Source organism: Mixophyes fleayi, chromosome 5, assembly GCF_038048845.1.
Source record: "Mixophyes fleayi isolate aMixFle1 chromosome 5, aMixFle1.hap1, whole genome shotgun sequence".
Classification (NCBI taxonomy): Eukaryota; Metazoa; Chordata; class Amphibia; order Anura; family Limnodynastidae; genus Mixophyes; species Mixophyes fleayi.
The window spans coordinates 96716996-96735097 of NC_134406.1; the positions used below are offsets into that span (position 1 = coordinate 96716996).

Below are 18102 nucleotides of genomic sequence, written 5' to 3' on the forward strand. Positions count from 1 at the left end.
CCCGTGTTTGCGTGGGTTTCCTCCCACACGCCAAAAACATACTGGTAGGTTAATTGGCTGCTAACAAATTGACCCTAGTCTGTGTGTGTGTGACTTTAGACTGTAAGCCCCAATGGGGCAGGGACTGATGTGAGTGAGTTCTCTGTACAGCACTACGGAATTAGTGGCGCTATATAAATAAATGATGGTGACGATGATGATTGTAGGTTAAAAAATGGAATGAATGAAGAGACCGTGTTGCCTTCTCTTTTTATGCGGTTTTGGGTGTTAACTATAGTGAAAGATCTGCCCCTTTATGCTAATGTCTTTGGTATATCGTTACGTGCCCCGCAATTGTTGCTTCAGTGTGTACGAAATTAAAATCATTGCTCACGACAACATGGCTGTAAAAAGTCACTAACGGGACGGCCGCTCTTCCCTTTATCGTCTAAAACAAGGCTAGTGTGTATGCAGTCCATGGACCGAGTGATCGAATCATCGATCGGATGTAAAATCGATCGCCATAAAAAGTTGGTGGAAAATTTTGTAGTGTACCCAGCTTTAGAGAATGACAGCACAATAGTCTCTCATTCCTGTCACACTGATTAAAACCACCTTGTTATAGCTATCCACATGTCCTTATGAATTTTGTAAGCTTCTGTGACTCTGAAACAAAATATTCAGTGTCAGAAGGAAGAAGCAAACTATTCCATCTACAGCACTTTCTACACCAGGACATGTTCATTGCCGGCATTGGCTGAAAAGATTATGACTCTGTAAACTCTATGGAAATCGGGATCGTGAGCGCATACACACTGCAGGATCGGCATGTGATTGGGACGAGATTATTAAACAGTACGACCAACCAAATGAAATGACAATCAGCACGAACGATTGTTTTTCATCGTGTGAGTATACACACTAACGTGATATGTGGCCAAGCTGTCATTTATCGTGTGATTAGCCCAATAATTGGCTGAAAAACCTCCAGTGTGTAACTATCCTTAATGTAAACTGAAACCTTTCAAATAAAGTTTATTGACACAAAGAGGCAATTTAATATTGTTTGCCATTTTATTGTTTAGAAATGCATAACATTAAATTAATAATAGAGATCAGAGCGCAAATTGAAGAGAACATGTTTTTCATGTATGTAAATATTTCAATTATATAAATGGGAAACAAAGCAAAATTTTTGTTAGGTACCAACATATATACTCATTAAGGGGTAAATGTATCAAGCTGAGAGTTTTCCGGCGGGTTTGAAAAACCAATCAGATTCTAGCTATAATTTATTTAGTGCATTCTACAAAATGATAGCTAGAATCTGATTGGTTGCTACAGGCAACATCTCCACTTTTCAAACCTGCCGGAAAACTCTCAGCTTGATGTATTTACCCCTAAGTCTGTATATTATTCCAGCTAAGTTCAAGTTTAGTTTTAATTGCCATGTACTTTAAAATGTACACTTCAATAATTTGTGGTTACACATACAAAGGTAATACATTTTAAAAAAAGCAACTTAGTGCATTCAAAATTTGTTTTAGTTCACACATGATTTCATCAATATTGCTCCAAGAAATGCTGTTTGTCGAATGTCCATTTAGTACAGTCTTAATGACATGGTTTCAACATTGCTTCCTTGATGCTAGATCATTACATGTTAAATGTGGATCCTTATAATTTGTAACAAGTTAAAAAAAAAGATAATTAGTTTTTATCAGGTTTTTTTATCAGATTTTTAAATAAATAGAAAACAAGAAAAAACACCTTGGAGACAGGAAAATCAATAGTTTTGTGAAGAAAAGGCAAGTGGGTAGTGACAGACAGAGGCAGTTACCTGGCTTGGATATCAATCAGGATGTACATTGATTTCATAGGAGCGGCGATGAAAAGACCGGTCTTCTTTCACTATTGCTTTAATGTCTCTTCTGTTGATAATGTGCTTTGTCCAGGTGTAATTACAACTGCTTGTGCAGATTGAGATGTTTTGATAGGAGCAGGTTGAGTTGCCATGGGAGCACTCTGTTGAACATATCTTCTGTTGATATCATTGACTTAAATTTGAAAGCTTGTAGACATGGCAATACTTGCTGCTGCTGTCTGTTGTTGCGTCGCCAATATTTGATTTAAAGTGGCTTACATATTGTGAAGTTGATGAAAATTATTTTGATTAAAATTTGGTGCAGATTTTATAGCAAAATGTCAATTAGTCTGTCTCGCTGGACTGGCTCCTGTTCACGTTCTTGCTCATGATATTCTTCCTCCTGTTGAGTTGCTACTGTTAACATTTTTGCATTTTTGATATTGGGTTCTATGCAGGTTTTCAGGGTTCTGGTTTGCAGAATGCATAGTGGATTTTGACAAGTCAAGGGGGAAACCTAAATTAAAAATTATAATAAATAATTATTAGTAATTTTTTACAACTATGTTGTAACGTTAAACAATTCATAAACGCTACATTTTGCATAGGCAGGCTCATAGACGTTGACAGTGTCTTCGGTGTTCTTTGGGAATAACTGCCGTTTCTTTACTAAGAAAAGCTTGGTATATTTAAAATGATTAGTGATAATGTTCATCTTTTGATGTATTTATATGATGTTTTGTTGTTACAATAGACATATTTTATTACGTTGTGCGGATGAATCAGGAAGTTGAGGATTCTTCATGTGCGGTCACTTCTGGGATTGATTCCAGAAGTTGGACAGACGCCTCAATCTGTCTGTATCTCTGTGTCTCTGAAAGTATGAAGATATATTTAATTATATACCTTTTGAGAAAACTATTTTTGATTTGCAGATACATAATTTTGTTAATTACCTTCACTTGTTGCAATGGATTGTTTTCTTGACTTGTTTGTCAGCAGATGATTAATTAAAAGACAGGATATATATTAGAAAACACTTTTTTTGATTTATTACATAATTATATAGATCATGAATTCTCAACTATAAGACTCTAGTAACACAAACAAGTCATGTTTGAAGGAATCCATTATTTATGGACAAGTGTGTTAGTTGATTTTGGGAAATCATGAATTGTACTCCTGTTCACATGAACAATGACCATACAAAAATAACCTGTTAGTAATTTCTGAGTGGCGTTTAACAAACATGCTATAGATAAGGATTGTGTTTAGTGAGATGTTATGTGTTACTTCCTTTTAGTGAATGGGATTTTTAAAACTATTTAATCATTTAAAATCTTACCATGGAACCTGGAAGGTCCTTTCTGGGTTTTAACCGGTGGCGTATCTTCATCAAATGTGTTAAGATGATGCCTGAGCATCTTCTGCCATCCCTTTAATTGGATCTTCTGGGTCGCTTCTTACGGTCACATAATCTTGCTGTCTTGACTATCTTCTCCTTGGTGCTCTTCCTGTAATCCCGGAATCTCTTCTTACTTGTCTGCTCATTCCTAGGGATGCCATGTACCGCTGTAACTGCTTTGGAAATCGATTTCCATATCTTCATCCTAATATTGTGGCTCGCTTTGGTTCACATTGGAATTAGGATCTGTTCATAAACTCGCAATACCTTAAATAAGAATACGATGAATATTATACAAACAACTAATATGTAAATGAGAATACGTGTAGAAATCAACATTTGAAAAAAAAATTCAATACATTACATTGTATTATGATATTAATTGGTTGATAAAGTGAACAAAGCTATTCACCATGTACAATGAAAAGAAAAGGATGTAATCTAATTTAAAATATAGTAAACTTTTTAAAATAAGATGTAAAAATGAAATTGGCTTCATACAAAATATTGCATTTTAAAATATAGTGAAAAATTGAATGGAGATATCAACGTTTAATGGACTACAAAATACATGGGCATGAGATTATAGTTATCATTGCATTACTACATAGGTGACTTTTAATAAGGCTATTTCATGTATGATTTAATAATGAAAAGAGTAATTAAAAAAAAAACATTGTAACAGTGGGTGTTAATGACAAATCGGTACCTGTGAAACTAAACCTTCTTTTTCTGCCTTGGTGTTGTGCATTGCTGGAACCCTCTTCCGGATTGTCGTCTTTACTTTGATCCTTGTCCTCCATGTTCTTTTACTCCTCCTCGTCTGGAATTGCAGGTGTTGCAGTTCTGGTCCATTTGTACAACTCTTCCTCTGTCTGCTCCTGTGGGGAAACACATCTTCTATGCTCCCTAGACATCTTGTCTAATTGAAATTGTTGAGAAATAAAGTAGAAAAAGGATTGCTTTTAAAAAAAACAGTTGTTTGAATACAGGCCTGGCGTGATAAAACTGGAATCGGGAAACAGGTCTCTGAAAACAGACGATTCAGAAATCAGCTGCCAAGAACCGAGTCACGAAAAGCCAGATACACCACAACAACCAGCAAGTTCAGTCAGTTTGGAGAAATGGTAGTTTAGCTAAATGCACAAAGGGGTTTTATTAAGGCTGCTGTGAGGCTCACAAAAAGTATCAATATTTTGCAGATCCTTTTAATCGGATAGGATGGTTTAAATACATCCATATTTTCATAATTGCATTGTAGTGTATCAACAGAGCTAATGACAGTATGGGACATATTCATTTTTAAAATAGTGAAAACACTATGGGGTGTAAATGTGTTCCATTAATAGAAGTCCACATGATTATACTTGATTTTCTGTCAAAGGTTGTTGAGTTATGAGAATTTAATAGATGTAATCTGTATTAATTATTGGCTTGTCACATACTCTACAGTAATGAATATAGACACGGTCGCAGGATTTTAAGTGACATTAAATGGTCGCGAAGATTATTAACATGTCGGGATTATTATGGGTCAGTATTTCATGTGCAGGTATTTTTAAGGTGTCTATTTCTGCATTAAAGGTATGTCTAGATTTTCTCCATTTCACCCTTTTATGTGTCAGGATTATTTCCATATCAGAATTTTCGCGTTCAGCCTTTTCGCATCTGGATTTCTTCAGAGTTTTCACTGCCAGAAATATGACTACCACCGCTGCACAGCAATTATAACAGCATTTCTGTTCCCCAGTTTAATAACACCTCACCTTAGACTCTCTTTACTTATTTTTTTCTACCAAGCTATCTTCATATGTATTTATTTTATTTATTATTGTATAGATGGAGATCGTATTTATTGTTTTATCATTTTTCTGTATAGCATCACCATGTTAAACAGCGCTGTACAGAGAATATTTAATTGTTCACATCAGACTGTGCACCACTAGAGCCTACATTAGCAATTCTCTCCCATACAAACACACACACACACACACACACATACTTGTTTTTATTTCTTCATGAAGACCCATGTCTGGAACATGGTGTGTAGGAACACCCCTTTCCTAATGCCCTGTCGACAGAACAATCATAGGAGTATGTGTAGGAGTGGTTTGTCGCCAGAGTTACCACATGAGATTTACATTTTGACTTTGCATAATGTACTGATGCGGACTGCGCAATGGGGAAAGTATCATGTATATTGGCTTTCTGAGGACATCCACATTCCCGCATACATAAATTAATAAATAATAACAATGGTAGGGAAAGTTTTGTGTATCCTGGCCGTCTGAGGACATCCACATGCCCGCTTACACCGACACCTAACCATGGAGGCTACAGCCTTGTTCAACCACTGTGCATCATTTCAACAAGTTCGATCCCTCTTTAAAGCTGTTATGCGGTTCTTTATGTAGAATTTCACCCCCGACCAGTTCCGATCTTTCAGTATGGATGGCTCAGCCATGAGGCACGCAACACAGTGTCACTTTCCGGGCACCCGGCATGTCTGTATAAACTTCACATGTGTTTCTCCACAGCCTGCACCTCCTCTCTGTACTAGGATTTCCTCTGCACTTCTTTGCAATCTGAAAGGAAGTAGAGTTGTCCATTATGGCTCAGCAAAATACAAAGAAGGCAAAGTGCTTCTGCATAGCAAAACTGTGTGCTACACCTACCGTGGAAGCCATGGCTGGGCACTGGACCTCCTTTCTGTCCCAGGATTTTCTCTGCACATCTTTGCAACCTGAAAGGAAGTATGGTTGTCCATTATGGCTCAGCAAAATACAAAGAAGGCAATGTGCTTCTGCATAGAAAAACTGTGTGCTACCCCTACCGTAGAAGCCATGGCTGGGCACTGGTCCTGTGTTGCCAGGTGCATACACCGCCTCTCTTCTGACGTGGAAGTGTCAACTACACGCTTGTCCCTCGTGTCACAGGGGATTTCTCATCATCCGACATGTCGCTCTGAAGTTTGGACCGGTTCTGAAAAGAAACAGACATGTAAATGACCGAGGTAAAAGTCAAAAGCATACATTAGACATCAGATTTTCCACTTACCGTCTAGATCAATGTGCATCTCGTCCAAATTCTTGCCTTTAAATTCGGCAGTTCTGCCACTCTCGAGAGTCATTAACAGTTTGCTGATCTTGGCGAGTTGGAGGGTACCTTCTGGGAGGCGGTAATACTGTCGTTGCACCCTGATGTTGTGCCCAAGTGTAACGGACTTACCTGATCCCCGCCGCTCCGTCCGGATGCCGCACTTCCGGGTTCGGTGGTCACATGACCGCAACCCAGAGGCGGGGATTTTGAATCCCCGGCAGCATAAAAACCTCACTCTGACACTCGCTGAGTGTCAGAGCAACACTTACCTGTTCCTGGCTCCTGTACTTCGTGGATTGCTGTGTCTTCCAGTCTCCAGTGTCTTCCTGTGTGCTGATCTCTGCCTGTTTGACTACCCTGGCTCTCCTATCCCTGTGTACCGACCCGGCTTGCTGACCATTCTTCTGTTCTTGTGACCCGTGTACCGAACCTGGCTTGTTGACTCCGAGTTGCCTTCTGATTCTGCCTGACTCCATTCCTGTGTACCGAACCGGCTTGTCTGACTCCGCTACCTCCGCTCCACTCCGCTGTACTACATCTTGGGGCGAACCTGAGGACTGCGACCTGCGACTCCTGGCAGCGAAGCCCACCCCGCCTTGCGGCGGTTCTTGGTGAACACCGGGGAGCTCGTTAGACTCCGCACCTCAGGTAAGCCAGCGCTAATCAAGATTAGTAGTAGAAGTATCCAGAATCTGTTACATCAAGGAAGTCTACCAACTGATTCAGTTCTTTGTTTAGGTTGAGGACCTTCGAGAGAGGGGAATTGTGCTTTCAAAGCTTCGTGGAAGACCGCGTTTGGGCATGCTTGGTCCCACACTCTCGGGCAAACAGTCATATGCAATCGGTGCCTCTGAAGTGTGACAAGGCATCTGGTCTGGCAAACATGTAGACATTTTGGCTATCCACTCTACATTTGTCACGCTTTTCTGTGAGAAGTTCCATTGCAGCTTGCAGCTGCAATTTCAGGTCCCAGGCTACTTCAGTCTCATTGCGGTGAACATGCTCCATGTGCCAGGCAATTTTTAAGGGGGACTTCTCACAGTACAGGCACTACTGCTTTTTGTTATACACCCTGGAGCCATCACTGTTTCTGGATAGCGTTTGGACAGACACCCTGTCGTCTCTCTGGCCCCCTGTGTTTAAAACACGGCTAGCAAAAAGTCGAGAATGGTCGTACATAGAACTCCTCTCTGGGTACCTGCACTCTGCTGCGCTGGTGGGCAACAGGGCATCACCGCTGGTGTCTGAACCGCTCTCCTCTGAAGTGTCAGGGGCATACTCGTCTCTGCTACCGGTGGGCTCTGTCATGCTCATCAACCCCACTTTGCTTTCAGCAGCAGACGGATTCGACTGTGTCTTTACCCGCTTGGTGTACAAAGTGGCACAGGATGCAGTCACTTCCTTTTCCTGCTCCTGCTATACATTCGGATGGAATACTGGCCTATAGCGGTGGGAGGCACACACACTTTCTCCCCTCCGCATCGGACACACGCACACTTTTGTTCTGACAAATGTGACTCGTAGGGTCATACCAGATTTTTATGCTGAGCATGTCGGCAAGGTCCCCTGCCTTGAGAAGCTTTGTGGGGACTTCAAATTTTGACCCCACTACAACTCAGGTCCCCACAGTGTTGGTCTGTAAACAGGTCAATGTCCCCACAAACATATGAATGCAAGTACACACACACACTAGGCACACCATAGCATAGAGATAGCTTAGAGATGTGGCTTGAGGGTTCGTAGTTACTGATAAAGTCACATAACTCTATTTAAACACAATATAATATTGTTACAGAAATGCATATGTTACAGGAAAAAAAATTATGTACATTCAAATCTAAATAAGCCCGTTTGAACAGCTATAAAATGTAGGCTTCGTCCACATTGATGTTTGTTGGACATACAGACAGAGTTTGAGCATAGAGTAATGAGAAACATTATGCAGACATTCTTTTGAATGCTTCTGCCTGCTACAGTTGGCTCCTACATGACTAAAAAAATGCCAGTGTTATCTATTGTTATCTCTGACATCACTGAGCAATACTCAGCTTCACTTTTAGTTCTAGCCTCAAAGCTCTGTATAAATATGAAAGTTCCATGAATGTGTTTGAGCAGAAGACATAAAAATATATTATAGTCATGAGGGATTACACACAGCACCATAATGGTAATCCCATCAAAGGACCCTACAGCCAGCACTTGGGCTCTTTGTGCATGAGGTAACTGATGCTGGAGAGTAAGAGTTCACACTGAATATCATTTCCATTATTTTGGACTGTATAAGCATTGAATTGTGGTTTTAGTGCAAAGTAGACCCTGCTTCAATTCTATAATTAGTTTTCAGTTGTCTGTATATTGAGTAGTATTTTATATTTGTATTTCCTCCTAAAATTCAGTCTTTGTACTCTGAGCTCATGTGGAAAATATGTGCTTGATCATTGCTAGGATATGCTATTTTATGGACTATGTATTACATTTAAATAGGAAAAATGGTGCGACTCCCCAACTTTCTGACTTTTTAATAATTCATATAACCAGCTAACAGTAATGATTGTCTGTCCCAAATTCAGCAGACACAACTGGACTCTACAGCTACTCATCTCTATTTGTGGGTTAAAAATAAATCTGCTGCCCTTTCCTCTGAAGTTTTTTTTATCGGCTTGATCTGATGTCCTGTGGATAATGGGGAGTTGATGGCTGCATGCCATGAGAAAGTGAGATATTACCTTGAGCTGAAACATCACCATGTGCTTGAAGCTCTACTGCTGATACACAAACAGCATGTCTCTAGGGCTTAGTCACTTGCCTCAGCCTCAAATATAACTTAACAGCAGGATATGCCTTTTCTTCCCATAACATTGCATTTCACACAGACTTTGAGTCATTAGCTGTCGGCTCTATAGAGAAAAGGTTTGTAAGATTTACGTCATTTCTTATTTAATTACTAGTGAGAGATAGAAAAAACTAAGATCATATCCAGAAAAAAAATGTTCTTTCTGGTGCTGTTGCCAAGTTGGGCATATACCCATTTGATTAGTGTTAAATACGCTAATTTGCTCTGTATATGCATATGTCTGTATGTTGGTAGCATCTGACACATGAACCTCCTTACAACCGGAATGGAAAAGGGAATGGGCATGCAAATGCAAGCCAAGTACAGTAAAAGAGTGTTTGCATAATTGCGGATGATGCTGACCTGCAGGGAAACGCAGAGGTTTTGTGGGTGCCTGAGGATCTATGATGAGGACTATATATATAAAAAACTTCTTAATGCTTGCCACCCCCAAAATTGTTTTCGGCACCAGTGCTCATAGCATGGACTGGTAGTGGCAAAATCAGGGGGACAAACCACTTAAAAAGTCACTACCAGCACTATGCCAGGCTGGTTTTATTGTAAAACTAACAAATTCCATTCACTTAAACTTAATACTTTTCCATATCACCACTTCTAAATTTCCACTTCAACCAATTTCCACTTTAACCAAAACTCAGTCCGATGTATTTCATTGTATCCACATCCTTCTGGCAACTTTAAGACCCAAATTGTTGTGAAAACTTTTTACAATACATTTGGATCACTGTACTATCTGGAAAACATTAACTATTTTTGTAGTCCTTTAAATCTAGAAAATCATTTTGCAATTTAGCTTGTCCTCTAGTTTATTGTATTATAGAAGAGCACATTTTTGATCTTTTATTGCGTTTAACATTGTTTACCTTTATTGTTACAGATGGGAATATTACACAAGTGGAGAGGTAAATACAATTCAATCGCAAATGTGTTTATTACTTATCATATTTATCTCTGATTTATTTTTATTTTTGTCAAGTGTATTTATTTTATGCACTTAAATTATATTTGTGTCCAGAAAACTGTAAATCCAAGAAAATAAATAACATAGCAGTATTCCTTTTCAGACAGTTCACTTTTACTGTGTTTGCACACATAGGTACACATATGGAATTCAATTCTTATGTGATGCGCACAATTACTGTTATTACGGTAAATGCTGTGCCGTATTGCCTTAACTACGGTAATATCAACGCTGATTTTTGCTTCCAGTTCCCTGAGCAGCGAGCAGAAATCTGCTTTAAAAGTACCGTAGTAACAATAATTAAGCGTGGCCCACCCATCATCTTCAGCATCATTACACAGTTTTTCAATATATCACTTTCCCACATATATAGTCACTGCTCTTGCCGATATACATATCATTAACTGCTTAAACAAAATTATTGACAATAAACAAAGGCAGTGAGAGTAGGAGAAAGTACCTTGTTCATAATAAATCATAATATATCTTTGGTCTGTTGTTGTTAGCAGTTAGTAGTTCTAAATGACAAATATTAGGTGTGCCTGAGTCATGTATGAGTGGTATTAAATAAACAATAACAGTAAAATATAAACATATAAATCACAGCTGACTTAATAATTAAAGGAAAAAAATAAAACTGTTACTGTACTTTATGAAACGGTTTTTTGAACAATTTGTATTTTCTTTTTCAGATCAGGTTTATGTGACTGTCAGTAGGTTTTGTCACCATATACATGTTTATATACAATGGGGCATATTCAATTAGGGTTCCGGTCCGCGGTAACGCGCGCTACCGTGGAAAGTGCGCGTTATTGCCTATGGGCTGCGAGCGAAAATCCATGTTATTGCGGTAACGTGGATTAAGTTTTGCGGCTGTTCCGGCGCGATCCCGCGGACCGGAAAGCTAATTGAATATGCCCGAGTATGTCTAAAGCTGCTGCATTACCAAATTGAAAGTAACATAAATATTTAACAAGTTATACTTTGTGAAAGACTGACTTACTAACCTGCTGTGCAGGACAGTTGCTGATATAATGCTGACACAATTTAGAGTGAGGAACACCCAGAAAGGCAAGAATTATTTTTATTTGCAGCTTACCTTCTAGTAAGAATGCATTTAACAGAAAGTAAAACGCAATAGTTGCTTTTAAAATCGGGACCCTATCAAATTATATGCACTAACCCTAATTGTAATATAATGTAACGTATTTCAGATAAACCCATTCCGGTGTTACACATGTCAAATTGTCTTTTAATGCTTTAGAAATCTGCTGCCATCCCATACTCCATGCAGCTCAATTTCTCCAACTGGTAATGTTAACATTAAATACCAAGCCATAGTTAGCTTTGATACTGCAAGTAAAACTTAACTGCATAAATATGGTGATAACCTTCATTTACGCTGAATGGCAAATAAAACCAATAATACATTAACACTTTATCATTTTAATTGAATGAGAAGACTGAGTGGAGGTCAATGTCAGTCACTTGCAGAAAAAAACACACACTTCAACAGGCACAAAATTATCAAAGTAGTCAATTTGGCCCATGGTCAATTATACAGGGACCTCTGGTTTGATTAATTTGCCACTCCAGGGGTCCCAATATTGTTAAAATCACCAAATCCCAGCTTGGCAGGGGGGTCCAGAAGAACTTCAGTTCCTTTCAGTTTTGGGATTGTTGCCTCTGCGAAGCCACAGTCTTTTTTTGTTTCATTACAATAATTCTGCACTGTACCTACTATGTACTAGGCTGAAATACCTTTACTCCACCCAATTCGCCCTCTCTGCCAGTGCATAATTCTAGTTCTCTGAGAGTGTGACCTTGTTAGTCTGCAAACCTATATTCCCATCATCATCAGCGATTTTGAAGATCAGGGTAAAAATCGCAGCTTGATGCATTTGAGAAATTTTGGACTAAAATCGCGGGTTATTGCCGCGATTCTAACACGCTGAAAAAATCGGACCTTGATACATTTACCCCCAGGTGTTTGAGAGTATTTACCAGAGGTAAGAACAAATGAAGGCCGCCTTGTCCCTCAGGCAGGTCTCCGACCTCTATTGTCTGAAGCTTATACAGAGGATGGTATCTTGCTTCCAAGTAGTGCAGCTCGCTCGCTTCCACTCTCGGACATTCCAGACCGAGTCTCTACCCAGGTGGTTGATGTCCAATCCTCATTTGACTGCATAGCTGTTCATCTGTCCCTGCAGTCTTGTCAGTTTTTTTTGTGGTGGCTGAGGAAGAAGAATCTCAATCACATCCACCACTTCTCTGTCTTGGACTGGATAATCATAACCACAGATGCCAGCCTGCTGCGACCTCCGTCTTCAGGTCCTTTGGTCCAGAGAGGAAGCAATACTACCCATAAACTCCCTTGAGCCAAGAGCTGTTCTCAACTCTCTGTTGCAGGATCAGTGCCTCTAAAGGACCAGACCCAGCCAGACAATGCTATGGCTGTGGCAAATATAAACCACCAAAGGGGGATCAGAAGTCCTCTAGCAATAAAGGAATCAGCCAATCTCATGTGCTGGGTGGAGAGTGAGGTCCGCCGAGGTCGACATGATGACCTCTCTGCCAAACCACAAGGTAGCAAGTACTGTGCATATCAGGGATCCACATGTATTCTTAATGGATGCCTTTACAGTCAACTGGAAGTCACAGCTAGTGTATTTTTCCCCTCTGATTCCCATGCTACCTCAGGGACTAAAGAAGGCCAAGAGAGAGTGTGTGCCAGTTATTCTGGTAGCACCAGGCTGGCAGAAAAGATCACGGTACACCGATATTCTAAACACATCAGAAGAACCACCATGAATACTACCACCCCAAGAAGATCTTCTCAGTCAGGTTCCGTTTTACCACCAGTATGGGTACCTTTGATGGCATGGTGTTTGACCCCATGATTCTGCATATTAAGGGTCTATTTGAAAAGGTCATCAGAACTGTGATCATGGCAGGAAAATGTCTTCTAAAAATTAGAACTTGCATAGACTCGTGTGAGGATACCCGGTTTACCTGCCCAATTCTACCCACTTCACGCTGGCTGGCCACCCAGGGGTGCATTACTCTGCCAGGGAAGCCTACCCAGTGCCTTCTAGGGTTCTTATAGTCACTTAAAAAAATGCAGTTAGAAAGTACAACAATACATTTAATGTAATAAAAACAATCACTAGAATAATATATACACACAGTAAATAAATGCCAGGCAGGTTTACCATATTGAATAAAAGAAGTGGGAGACTGGCGCTTCCTAAGTCTTTATGCAGCCAAAGGGAAAAGATGGAGTTTTATAGAAGAAAAGGTCCCAATCCCCTGCTTGGGCTTCCTCTGGGGTTTTGGTAGCAAGTGCTACTAATATCTCCGAGGAAGCCCAACTAGGGCGAAACGCGTAGGCTTATATACTGGTCCAACTTCCAAACAGCTGCAACAACTTGGATTTTTCATCATACTGTCCAGTGAAATGATTGCCGTAATCTTCCGCTACGGATGCATGCTAATTATAGACTTTCTCACTGCTGGGAACTACACAGCACATCTGAAAGGAGAGGATGGCGTGCGAGCACCAATGGAGAAGTCCTAAGACCGGAGCAACAGGGGAATCTACCTAAGAGAGGGGTAAATCCATATTCCCTTTCCCTCAGACCACATATACTCGCCTATTTTCCATCATTATCTATAATACCTGTATCTCGGCCACGGGAGTTATGAAAGATTGGCTTTGGATTATATGGACATTCTAACACACTTGGACTATTAGTTGTGTCTGAGATTTGTTATCACCTATTTCAATCCATTGATTAGGTTTCTATGGGCAGCATTCTCTCCACAATTGTGGCAACTCATGCTCAAGAACGCATGGACTTTTGTTTGTTTGATTATGGTTTTTGCGCTGTCTGGTTTGCTTTTGTTTTAACCACATTGAGTGATCAATCTTATTTGTCATTTTTTTATGTTTTAATTGTATTGATTTTCACGACATTGAATATAATTACTTTGCATCCAATTATTCTCTCACTATTTCATATATAATACGGTATTAGTATCCTATTATTGCGCTGGGGAATCAATTTTCGTTCTACAGTCATGGCCAAAAGTCTTGGGATTGACACAAATATTATTTTTCACAAAGTCTGCTGCCTCAGTTTTTATGATAGCAATTTGCATATACTCCAGAATGTCATGAAGAGTGATCAGATGAATTGCAATTCATTTCAAAGTCTCTCTTTGCCATGTCAATGAACTTTATCCCAAAAACAACATTTCCACTGCATTTCAGCCCTGCCAAAAAAAGGCCAGCTGACATCAAGTCAGTGATTCTCTCGTTAACACAGGTGAGTGTGTTGACGAGGACAAGGCTGGAGATCACTCTGCCAAGCTGATTGAGTTAGAATAACAGACTGTAAGCTTTAAAAGGAGGGTGGAGCTTAAAATCATTGTTCTTCCTCTGTTAACCATGCTTATCTGCAAGGAAATACATGCAGTCGTCATTGATTTACACAAAAAGGGCTTCACATGCAAGGATATTGCTGCTAGTAAGGTTTCACCTAAATCAAGCATTTATCGGATCATCAAGAACTTAAGTGAATGCAGTTCAATAGTTGTGAAGAAGTCTTCAGGGTGCACAAGAACGTCCAGCAAGCAACAGGACCGTCTCTTAAAGTTGATTCAGCTGCGGGATCGGGGCACCACCAGTACAGAGCTTGCTCAGGAATGGCAGCAGGCAGGTGTGAGCTCATCTTCACGCACAGTTAGGCGAAGACTTTTAGAGGATGGCCTTGTGTCAAGAAGGCCAGCAAAAAAGCCACTTTTCTCCAGGAAAAACATCAGGGACAGACTGATATTCTGCAAAAGGTACAGGGATTGGACTGCTGAGGACTAGGGTAAAGTAATTTTCTCTGATGAATCCCCTCTCAGATTGTTAGGGGCATCTGGAAAACCGCTTGTCCAGAGAAGGAAAGGTAAGTGCTACCATCACTCCTGTGTTATGCCAACAGTAAAGCATCCTGAGACCATTTATGTGTGGGGTTGCTTCTCACTTACAATATTGCCTAAGTACACAGCCATGAATAAAGAATGGTACCAAAACATCCTCCAAGAGCAACTTCTCCCAACCATCCAAGAACAGTTAGGTGACGAACAATGTATTTTCCAACATGATGGGAGCACCTTGCCATAAGGCAAAACTGATCACTTGATCCCCAAGCTACTTAAACATTGACATTTTTGGTCCATGGCCAGGAAACTCCCCAGACCTTAATCCCATTGAGAACTTGAGGTCAGTCCTCAAGAGGCGGGGGGACAAACAAAAACCCACAAATTCTGACAAACTCCAAGCATTGGTTAGGCAAGAATGAGCGGCCATCAGTCAGTATGTGGTCCGGGAGATGATTGACAGCATGCCAGGGCGAATTGCAGAGCTCTTCAAAAAGAAGGGTCAACACTGCAAATATTGACTCTTTTAATAAACTTAATGTAATTGTTAATAAAAGCCTTTGGCACTTATGAAATGCTTATTTCAGTATACAATAGCAACATCTGACAAAAAGGTCTAAAAACACTGAAGCAGCAAACTTTGTGAAAACCAATACCTTTGTCATTCTTAAAACTTTTGGCCATGACTGTAGGTTTACCATATTATCTGTGCCTTACTGCTCTAGCTAAAGGAGTTACAGTGACCTGGTTGTCCTGACTTGCAGAATCCAAAAACCTATGGATTTCTTCTGAGCTGCAGATTTAGTTCAGACCAGCAGAAGCCTAGATCTGGCTAGAGTTCTTCCAAGGTCCACATCCAAAACAGCACAATCCTCCCCCACTGTGTCTCCCTCAGTCATCTGTACCCTGTCAATTTCCCGTCCTCCAGGGACAGAGTCAGGGGTGGCCTTAAATAGTAGAATCCTCTAAGAGGCGCTGTAACAGAGCTGTCCTTTCTCATCTCCATACAACCTTTGGTTCCCTGCTGGGCTGATTGCAAAGTGTCTGCTGAATACAATCTGAGACAGTGGGGACATTCTCAGGTTAATTAAGGAGCAAGACAAACATGATTAAATGACACTCCCAATATTAACCCCTTACAAGCTCTTTCATCCAGACCTAGCTGTCAGCTGTTCAGGGCATCCTGTAGAGAAAGGAGGGGGAGAATGATTGTAGAAACAGCCCTCTCCCCTGTATCCTAGAACCTTTTTCTTACCCATAACCCACCTGGCTTCACTTTAGGAACAATGAATAATAACTTCACTGCAATAGCAACAATATATATTAAATATATACAATACATAGTATACATATTTTTAATAAGTTACAGTCTTCCCTTATCCACATGTAATTAGACACTGCATTTGTACTCTGGTGAACTGGGGAATATTATTAAGGCTATATAAAGTACATGTTTTTATGCTCCATATTTTGTGAGAAACGAGGGACAGGCTGGTTAAGGGGATATCGAACTTGTTTCATGACAGCTGGTGTGAAAGTAAAGGTGTTCCCACTTCTTTTAGTTTGTCTTGCCTCTTTTTTAGAATGGCTTGAGGTTAACCTCAGTTAAAGTCTAGGTGTCTGCATTCTCCATTTTCTTCCAGAGAATACTTGCTATTATTCCCGAGGTCCAGACTTCTTCAGGGGGTTCTTCATGTTCTTTTGTTCTGTTAGCAACGTGGGATCTGAATTTGTTTATTTTGACGCTTCAGAAGCCACCTTTTGAGCCTCTAAAATCCATTGTCCTCAGGTTTCCTACCTGGAGGGTGTCCTCTTTACAGGTCATCACTTTGAGTTTCTGAATTGCCTGTCCTAGAGGTCACCGTTTTTTGACAATAACAACAACATAGCTGTCCTGCGCACCAAGGCTTATATCCAGCCCAAGGTGGTGTCAAAATGTTATCTCAACCTAGATATTATAATCCCTGCGCTAGGCTACGACTTGGCATCTAGAAGCATGTGGTTAGGGCCTTGAGGATTTATCTGTCTCTTTGCATTGAACAGATAGCCTCCATGTTTTCTATGATGCACACAAGAGAGGATGGCTGGCAACAAAACACACAATTGCAAGGTGGATTCAGGCTACCATACATCAGGCTTACATCTCAGAGGGAACTCCAGTTCCAAAAGATATTACAGCCCACTCTAGCAGATCGTTAAATGCCTCCTAGACAGTTACATGTACCTTGGTTAAACAGTTGTGTCTGACAACACCCAGGTTCTCCATCCACGCTTTTACCAAATTTTACAGGTTCAAGGTCTTTGTTTCAAAAATGGCTGTTTTGGACAAAAAAGTGTTACACGCAGCAGCAGTCTGAGACACCACCCATAGAGGCAGTTTTAGAAGGTCTATGTTACGCAGTGTCCTCCAAATGTAATGATTGAGAAAGGAGAATTTTTGTACTCACCGTAAAATCAATTTCTCTGAATTCATTTGGGGACTGTGTGCTCCCACCCATTTTTATTCTTCATTTTTGTTTTTCAGTTGAGTGTGCTTCTTCTTTGATTGTTATTTCAGTCCTATCTTTTGGGGCTTTATTTGTTAAAAAAAACTGAAGGTTCTCTTTACAGGGGGTATAGAGGAATGAGGAGCAAGTCTTTAGTTGCAGTAGTACCTTACTCCCAGCACAGCACCCTCTATATCCCATGATAAGCAGTGTTCCCCAAATGGATTTAGAGAAATGGATTCTGCGGTGCGTTCAAAAATCCTCTTTTGTGCTGCAAAGCTGCCAGTTTGTGCTCCATAATGACCTACATAGTATTTTGCAGTATGATGCAGGAAATCCATTATCTTTATTATCCTTTGTAAAACACTGTCATTAAGAAGTGTGATCTATATTAGAAACAATATATATATATATATATATATATATATATATATCATTTATATAATTAGTGCAACATATGCTGAATGTCCCATAGTGCTAATTTAAGATAATGTTTTAACTCTTAACAACCAATTAAAACTTAGC

General features: G+C 40.0%; 1 protein-coding gene across 1 annotated transcript in view; it reads left to right on the plus strand.

Annotated features, from left to right (window-relative positions):
• DPY19L1 (dpy-19 like C-mannosyltransferase 1) overlaps positions 1-18102 on the plus strand; it is a 153224-nt gene that overhangs the window by 102943 nt on the left and 32179 nt on the right. The window contains exon 17 of the mRNA XM_075212580.1: positions 10079-10103. Coding sequence (XP_075068681.1) covers positions 10079-10103 — 25 coding nt within the window. The remainder of the gene's footprint in view (positions 1-10078; positions 10104-18102) is intronic.